The sequence below is a fragment of the Pleurodeles waltl genome, chromosome 7, assembly GCF_031143425.1.
Source record: "Pleurodeles waltl isolate 20211129_DDA chromosome 7, aPleWal1.hap1.20221129, whole genome shotgun sequence".
In the NCBI taxonomy this organism is placed as follows: domain Eukaryota; kingdom Metazoa; phylum Chordata; class Amphibia; order Caudata; family Salamandridae; genus Pleurodeles; species Pleurodeles waltl.
Window position 1 is genome coordinate 575,068,286 of NC_090446.1, and position 9,234 is coordinate 575,077,519.

Here is a 9,234-nt window from a genome sequence, read left to right on the forward strand (position 1 = left end):
TGGGAGAAGAAGATAAAGGGTGGAGGAAAACCTGCTGGAAGCGCTCTGCCTAGAATGGTTGAATCCAGGACAGAACAGTGCCCTGAAAGCCAAGCAGGCTTAAACTGTTCAACAAGGTGGAGTGTTTCCAGTTTGAGAGGATGTTTAACCATGAATTGGGGCATGCATCGAGGAGTAATTGATAGTCTTTGGCAAATGGGATTCCTGTTCGGTTAGCTTGAGGTTCTAGACTGAGAAGTGCAGTATTAGGTGCTAGGAATCGTCTTTTGAACTGCTTTTTTTAATCTGTGCTTCACGTGACCTCTGTATTGGAGAAGCTTGCCCTGTTGCTTATACATGCTTGTACTCTTAATATAGGCTAAAGGCTCACGATGTTTGTAAAGGTAAAAAGTGTGTTCTATTCAACATAACACTTCCTTGAGATCTTTGTAGCCTAACGGAAATTAATTTCCCTCAATTATTTTTCTTCCAAATCTTTCTCATGGGTGTTCCCAAAGTTTTGCTATGTCCTCTGTTACTTCAGATTTCTCCAGTGTACAGAGAGTGGGGAAAAGGCTTCCTCACTGCTGTAAGTGTTGTCTCGTCAGTGTGTAAAAGTAGCTTGCACTTCTACTGCTGCTTGTGGTATTTCCATGTATCCAGTGTTTAAAAAAAAAAAAAAAGATGTTTGTGCTCACATTGTTTTTTTTTACCCCGCAAAGGTACCGAATCCCAGCCATGAAGTTACATGAGCGTAGCGTGCATCCCTACTGCCATGGCGCCTCACCAGTGGACAAGGAGGGCTACTTGAACAAGAAGGGCGAATTGAACACCTCCTACCAGCGCCGCTGGTTTGTCCTGAAGGGGAACCTGCTCTTCTACTTCGAGCGGCGGGGAGAGCGTGACCCTCTGGGTCTCATCGTGCTCGAGGGCTGCTCTGTGGAGCTTTGCGAATCAGATGAAGAGTTTGCCTTCGCCCTAGTGTACAGTGACCCAGGCCTACGTATGTACAAGATGGCGGCCGAGAGCCAGGCTAGCCTGGAGGCCTGGATCAAGGTGCTCCTGGCCGCCAGCTACGACTACCTCAAGATGTTGGTTGGTGACCTGAAGGGCCAGTACGAGGAGCTGTGCCTGCTCTCAGGCAAGGCTGCCCTTCCTGGCATTGCTCTGCTGTCCCCGGCTTCCTGCCTCTGGGGCCCACAGGGTGATGGTGCGGTCAAAAGTAATATGGGCCACATGGGAGGAGGAGTCCAGGCCAAACCCCCAAAGAGGTCGCCTAAAATGTGGGCTAAGAGAGTTCACCCAGCACCCTGTGGGGTCAGACAAGAGTCCCCTGGCGAGTTGGTGGGGGCAGGCACTGCAGCGTCTTTTCCACGGGGCAAGGAAATCGATCTGGAGGACTTTGCACTGCTTCACCGGGTGTTTGGAGAGGAGGTGGTCCTCCTGAGGAGGGCGTGGCAGGAGAAGCATGCTGGGCCAGACATAGCAGACGGAAAAGATGAGGACTTGATAGATTTGGGGCAGTAGTTCTCGTTTCTGGCAGTGCCCCATAAATTGACGTAGTTAGGACGATATTTGTTGAAGATAATGGGAACTTTCCTGCCAGCTGTGTACTCGGAGGTGGTGAGGATATACTATTTGCACACTCCTGAACATTTCTGTATGGGGGACCGTAAGATAAGACTTTGTCCCAGATATTTGTATTTAGTAGAAATTAACGCATTTCGAGCTGGTGAGGAGCAGGGGAGATTTGTAGGGAGTAATGATAGTGGACTGACTGTACTATTTTTCCTGGTGTGCTCACACTGCAGCGATTCGCTACTGGGAGTGGTGTGTGTGTGAATATTTGCCATAGTGTAACTCAGCTGGGAAGTGTCACACCGGGATGGTAGAGTTGTAGCTGCTTTTGAACAGAATCTAAGAAAGAGCTCGCTGGATGAAGAGCTCTGAATGCCTGCTAGGTCCTTGGTGCCGAAGGAAAGCTGTGTAGACCCAGTGTCCTTACTCCCTTCAGGTACCTGTACCTGTCGGTCATGGTCCTGATGCCCAGGAGTCCACTTACCTTTGAGAGCTTAGTAGCCCCATATGCCACTGGCCTCTCAGGGAGGGATGTATAGGCCAAGGTCCTATCGTCCTTCAGGGAGCGCTCTAAATGCCCTAGTTTCCCTCGCCCCCACCACCGCCCGGTGGGTAGCAGTCCATTTCGATGACCTACTGTGCCTTACTTTAACACGCAAAATCTGAAGCCTGCCTAAAGGGAATAAAAACGAACTATACCATTAACGGAAAATGCACCAAGATGGCCATAAAAATGAAATGTTTCAGTTTTCTTCTTCTTTCCAATGAATGAAGTCAGATGGTGCCGAGGAGGGGAAGGGGTGGTGATGCTCATGGCTTGTGGTTGTACATAATGCTAGCCTCTTTGCTGCGGCACTGTCAGAAGCCCACCGATCCCTGCCCCTACCCCCAAACCACCTTTTTTGCACTGGGACCGTCACACAGGCAACCCACGCCATTTGTTCAATTTCAGCGAAAGGTAAGGGAGCAGGACACCGTGAGGAACTTTCTAGCTTATTTACAACGCATTTCTTCGTAGAAATTCGGAATACAAACGTGTAATCTGCGCCTATCCCCTTAATGATCCATTATCTGTTTTTAATGTACACCCAAGTTGCACTTTTCCAAAATTGACTCCTCGCAGAGGCATTATTGGTTGGGAAGCTATTGTGAGGCTAGACACCACTTGCAGTCAGCAGGGGAGCATCATTTCCGAAGCAGCAAGGGCGTAGCTGCAGACAGACGTTTGTTTTTGTGTCTCTTTAGCGGACTTTGTTTTTTAACATTACAGCCAGAAATCGAAACGCAAGCTAGAACTATTGGCTTTGGCAGAACTTTGTTTTTATCAGATTTTAGTCCTTTTTTTGTATGCGGCGTTCTGTAACTTCTGAAAAATGTGTATCTCTGGCGGCACCGCTCATGTTGCCAAGAGAGACCAGTCTGCAGAGCCCATTCTTTGCCATAATGAGTGGCCTTCATTCAGGTACCGGAATCCCAAAAAACAGTAACATTTTTAGTTTCTTATAGTGCGTGACAACATTGGAGTCAGAATGTTTCGTTTTTTGTCTCGAAACGAGGTACAGCAACTTTACTAATGTTATAGTTTCAGTTATTGCTGAATGGAAATACACATTGCTTTGTAAAAGTCGTGTCCGAAATTTTCAAAAGATGCATGTTTGTATGATGTTTTTATACTGTAACTAATTAAAAGCACTTGAAACAACGGTTGTGTAAGAAAATATCATGCCAGGGTGCAACCACTTTGGTCCATAGATCCTAAACCTCCCTTTTCATGTTCTTTATAGTCCTTCAGCACCCGGTACAAAAGGTATGCTTTACAATAGTTCCTTAGAAAAGAAAGAATCCCAGATTCACTCCAGCAGGACACTGTGCCGATCATGTCCGCTTACTGGACATTATTGAAAAAGATTCAGAGGGTCACTACATCTACTCGCTGAGCGTCCTGGAAAATTCAAATTTTTTTAAATGATGAAACTGCATCAGAACTGGCTGAATATTTCAGGAAGAAGCGCTCAGCATTTACACTGTGTCTGCCATGGCACAGATTGCGGAGTACACTACTGATATCCCATTGTCCGGGCCACTGGAAATATGCGGCAGGGAAGGGACAAATTATGGCGGCAGGGTTGAGTAAATTATGCAAAAAGAAAAGGCAAATTATGCAGCGTAGTGCGGCACATTTTGTGATAGTATTACTTCATTATTTTTCCTTTTTTTTATTTTTATTTTTTAATACTTGTTAACATTGTATTGGCCGCACCTCGTTATGAGTTTAACACCCAAATATATCCATAAACATCAGAAAAGTGGCTAGTCAACCTTTGCAAGGGGGCATTCCATTGCACTGCAACACGTGTTGCTGCGATTATGATAACTGTTGAACTGTTTAAGCAGGTGATAATTTTTTTGTTAAAATATGCAGATTATGCAGCAGAGGAAAGATTATGTTGACAAATTTTTAACTATGCAAAAAACGCTGTGGCCACACAACTGCATTATTGCAGTGGCCCCACACGTAGCCGAACAACCGGCACAGATTCCTTCGAAAAATTGCCTTGAACGGAACCCAAGAAATTGCAAGTTGTTGGTTTAGTTAAAGCTAGATAACAGATTAGTTTACAAGCAATCCAAAAGAAGGCAGTGATGAAACAAGCTTAGCTGCCTGCCAACCTGTTTAACCTACAACCACCAGAGGTACTTGTCAACTAAAGCAGTAGTACAATAGATTTACACGTTGTAACCCTGCAACTAGAGAGTAAAATCCAGGAGACCATAGCGCCCTCAGCAGCACGTGCTGCAATCACCCCTTGGTTACAGAGATGCTGTCACTTTTAGTTGGGTTTCCAGTCATATGCTTCCGTGGGATTCTAACCAAACCCTCTCTTCGGCACTATTTTCTTGGTGTAGTACCACCGACATTGGATCACCTTGTTACTCTCCCATGCCTCCGGAGGAACATCGGCCAGCACAGATGCCTTCCATAACCTATCACCTAGGACCTCTTGTTAATGACAACCATTCGGCTCCAATGGTTCTTGTAAGTCCAGTAGGACATTTTCTATTTGTATCTGTTATTTGGACCCCATCATCCACAAAGTAGCCGTTCACTTGAATGTTGATGAGGTTGTCTTATGACATTCAGGCTCCTTTCGACGGTCCGAGTGGTGCTGATCAGACAATCCTGCGCACATTTGTCAGTCTGAGTGGACGACCTTCAGATCAACACCCGCATTGAAAAGCTTTATGTGCATTACATCCATTTGAATGCAACGGGCCATACATGTGTTGCTGTGCTTGGATTTGTCCACCAGCTTGACGCACCTTGAGGCTCCCAAGAATGCTAGTGCAAAGGCAGCTGAGAACGTTGCTGCTTCTTAAGCTGAACAGGTTACTATATAAATACAGCTTGTCCTTAACCATCAGGAATTTTTTTGGGGGGGGAGGGTAGTGGTCCTACTATCTGGCTCTCTGCATTTGGACTTTGACTATCTTCTCGCAGGGGGGAAGGAGATTGTGGGGTCAGAGTGCCTATGCATTTTGGAGTGATTAGCCAATGTTTCTACCTGTGTAACAATCCAAGCATGAGCATTGGAGCAACATCCTAAACAGTAGCCTTTAAATAGATTAGGACTCCACTGTGCCTGGCTTTGGAATCCCTGAGGAATGTTCTGCTGCTGAAATAGTACCTCGAGTAAAAGTGTGTGCAAAGAGTGCGTGATAAATCCCTGAATCGAGAGCTCCCTGCAAGAGATCTGCTGAGAAGGGTGCTATCTTCAGGCTTATCCAGGCAGCTGCAAACATCGAAAATAAGAGAGTGCATCAGCCAGTTCTGTCCACTGATGTAGTACCAGGAGGCAATTGGCAGAATACCAGTAGCTCGCCTGCACCACTGCCATGTTATCATATAAGAAGAGGCTACGTCTAGTGGACCAGATGTAACTCAATAAATGAAAGGCAATCGCTATGGGGACTAGTTCTAGTACTGATGTCTGAAGTGATCTTCTTCACCATTTACCAAACCTCTCCATCCAGCAAACATCTGAGAAGAGAGCTGTGGGCTAGAAGTCCTTGGTGAGCTCCAAATGAGGGAGCCTTTGTATTTCTAGAGAAACTAGTGTCACATCTTCCTTGAAGCCTATGTTCTGCAAAATTGTGTTTCTTCATGGTTACACTAGAAGTAGCTTGGGCTATCCTTCTGGCAAAGGCTGCACGTGCAAGGATGCATTGCTGTGAAGCTAAGCTGACCCAAAAAGACTCTTAATCGCTGCCGGTATTGTCTCCTCCCAGCCAGTATTGAACCTTTTAAAGTGGCAATCTAGAAATATCCCTGAGTCTAGCTTGATGTCCGAGCACGATAGACCAACTTTCTAGGTCCGGGAGGCACTCCAAAGTCAGAAGCTCAAGTTTGAAAAGGCCCTAAGGCAGATTGGCGTTCCGCTGTGCCAGCTGTGTCAAAGAACAGGACGTCATCAGGTAATGAGCTACTAACCCAGTTGTGTGCAACGGACAGTGCCCACTGCAGGAAGGTGCTAAAGGTCTGCACATGCGACCAAGCAGCCCATGGATGTGCATCTGTTCAAGTAAAATTTGCCCCCAATTTCAAACCAAGGAGGTGAAAGCTCTGAGGGCTTACTGGTAACAGTCTAAAGGCTGCGTTCCTGGCGAGGAGGGCATGTTTACTGGCTCAATGGACTGTTTATATCACCTCATCAAAAGAACCATAGACGACTGAACAGGCTTCGTAGTGTAACCAGTCACAGATCGAATTGTCCCTTGGGTATGATAAATGGTGGATTAGGTGACATTTTTCTACCCCCTTTTTGTGGATCACACCCAGTGGTGAAACTATGAAACCAGGTGCAATAGCGAATCAAATGGTCCTGCTATTGAGGTTGGTTTCTCCTTGACAACCCAGCAAGTTATTAATATTCCTGAGAACCGGGATATCAACATTGGGTATCACTGTGACCTCAAGAAGAAATGGAGGTCGCACATGGGAACTGGTTAAGAAAAACCCCTGTGAATCCTCTCTGGAAATAACCTCATAGTGGCCAGGGAGGGATCGGCCACCACCCACCCCCTAGAGTGACTCCTGGAAATCCCATCATGGCTGCAGGAGGCCGGTAGAGGTTGCTCTGCAGGAGGATGCTTTACTACACAACTGTCAGCCTATCTTGTCTCACCCCGTCGAGATTCTGAAAGTTTGTCTGCTGTTTAATAGGTTGCTGAGAGTCCTGATAGCCCACAGCTTGCTAAACATTCGATAAGTGGTAGCCTGCTTAACACTCTGGGAAAGAAGCACTTCAGAATTTTTTTAAAACAATGTTTCACAAGTAGGATGCCATCCAAACAATAAAAGGCATTTCCGAAGGCCACTTGCTTTCTGAGTGAGGGACTGCAAACATTACAGCACATAGGTCCAGCGCACCGTGGGAAGTGGGGGAGGGGGAGGTGGGGGGGAGGAGAGAAAGAGGAAAAAAAGACAAAGCTAAACAAGCTAATTTCACAGATGCTACACAGTAGAGTAGCCCGTGTGTCACGGGCCTTAGTGCCAAGAAGGAATTTGGTACCTGGGCCACTGAATGAACTGTTGAATGCATCGATAATGTGGGTTCAGTGGACCCCTCAGGCCCCTGGTGCCACTACACCTGCTGCACTAATGGAAGCCACGCTCCTGATGCCACAGTGTTTCTGAACCAGCTCTAAGCCTTTCAAGTGTGAGCCTATCATGAGCCTTTTCGTTCTGTCTCCAGGCCGGCGTACCTCTTTAGATGCCCACAGGCTCAGCTCTTGTTGCTGGTGCCCACAGAGCCCACTGTGGGACAGGAGGAAGCTGCAGGGTGAAGGCTGGCTGACAACCGCAGACAAAAATATCACACTTGTCTCGTGGTTCACGGAGCTGCCAACAAGCTGACAGGCCGCCTTCCCTATATGGCCAGGCCACTGCACTGTGACATGCAATATCCTTGTAACGCACACCGAGGAGTACTACAGCCCACAACTGCGAGTGTGTTCAAAATATGTACCTCAAACGCTATCTCTCGCCCGCACAGTTAGGTTTATCGTGTACAGCAACCCAGATGGGGTCGGTTCTCTGCTTTGGAATGGCAGAAAGTTTGGCAACAACATGGCTGTGGACACCCACGTGCTTAAAAGTACTGGGATTCTTTTACTTGGTGCTCACACACTTGCTTACGTCACCATCCTGGGCTTTGGCAAGTGCATGGCCGCACACGTTTTAACAGCCCCATTACTTCAAGACATGAATATTATTGGAGCCATAATGCCACCCCTCTCCCCCGGAAAGAACCGTGCTCTTCAGCAGCTGTCAGCACAAAGCACGAGATGGGGTCACTGCTGGCTCCTAGGACACTATCGGTTTACTCATATCCCCGGGACCCCTGCCTCCCTGGCTGCATGTCTCTTCATTTCTAACACGTTTTCAGATTAGTTTAGGTGCAGCAAGTGGCGTTTATGCTTCAAATACGTTTTCTGTTTGTTAGTTTTGTGTCCCCTTTTTTATAGTATTTCTGAAACTGAGTGGAAAATTATTTGAAATTTGATGAAGTGGCCTGGTGATAAACTGTCATTTTTATGTGATTGGTAAAACTTTTTGTTCTGTTAAATTCACTGGTAATTACCCAGTTGGTTCACATATAGAAATGCATGTATGTATATTAAATAAGTGTTCCAGGATCCCAAGTGGTGGCACGGTCTAATATTTATGACCATCAACAAAGAACGTGTGACGCAGAAGATCAGTTTAAGTGTTTATTTTTACAATTAATCACATTCTGAACCTAACCCAGTACTTCAGTCCAGATTGCACCGAAAATCTATCTTTGTTTCTTTCCTCATTATCTCACAAAAACTAGCTATTTTTTTTTTTTTTTTTAGAATACGGTGATGGAGGAACTGAAGTGTGCAGAAAGGAAAATACAGGCAGTTTGACAAAGGCTGATTTGACATGGATTTGCCAGACTGAAAACAATATAGGGCACAGTTTTAAACATGGAGGACAAAAAAGAAACAAAAGTGAGGCCATCCAGTCTGGTTTGGAGTGTGTCACTGGAATGTGACTTAATAAAAGGCAAGCTGATTGATTCTTTTTTTTTGGGTGGCAGAGAATCCGCAGATGCCATACTTTTATACCACGCAAAAGATTATAGAGCTAAGTTTCCCTCACTTGTAGGCCTGTTTCCTACCTGGTGTTCTTGCTAGAACCACTGGACAAATTCGTTGGCTTTTTCCCTTATGTTCTTGAATATGCGGACACAGACAAAGGAAACCAAAGAGGTCCTGAGCCTCATTAAAGACCTGACATTTGATCCAGTGACCCAAACACTAGTAAACTTGAATATTGAGTCTTTGCATTCATATCGTTCGGAGGGTTAAGCCTCCTATTCTTAGAAGAATCATACAAGAGACAAGAAGGGGTGTACAGTATACCTTTGTTATTCATAATAAATTGTGTTGAACAGGTATTCACTTGTAATTTCTTCTAGTTTGAAGAAGAGCTCTTCCTACAAGTAGGAGGACCTTGAATGGCACTCCTCTTTCTCTTCTAGTCCAGCAAACCTCTACAGCTAGTTTTCTTTTTATCAATACATTCAGTGCTGCCAACTCCTTTCTCTGACAAGAAACAACTTTGGCAATGCTACCATGGATGACAACAAT

At 45.7% G+C, this 9,234-nt stretch overlaps 1 protein-coding gene across 4 annotated transcripts in view; it reads left to right on the forward strand.

Moving 5' to 3' along the window:
• Positions 1–9,033, forward strand: part of LOC138304379 (sesquipedalian-1-like) — a 29,157-nt gene extending 20,124 nt beyond the window's left edge. For 3 of the 4 annotated variants that reach the window (XM_069244373.1, XM_069244372.1, XM_069244374.1), the window contains exon 2: positions 702–3,259. In XM_069244373.1, the coding sequence (XP_069100474.1) occupies positions 718–1,506 (789 nt within the window). In that variant the 5' untranslated portion in view covers positions 702–717 and the 3' untranslated portion in view covers positions 1,507–3,259. Of the gene's footprint in view, positions 1–701; positions 3,260–8,454 lie in introns of those variants that run through there. The other variant, XR_011205554.1, reaches the window with a different exon arrangement.
• The last annotated feature ends 201 nt before the right edge of the window (positions 9,034–9,234 follow it).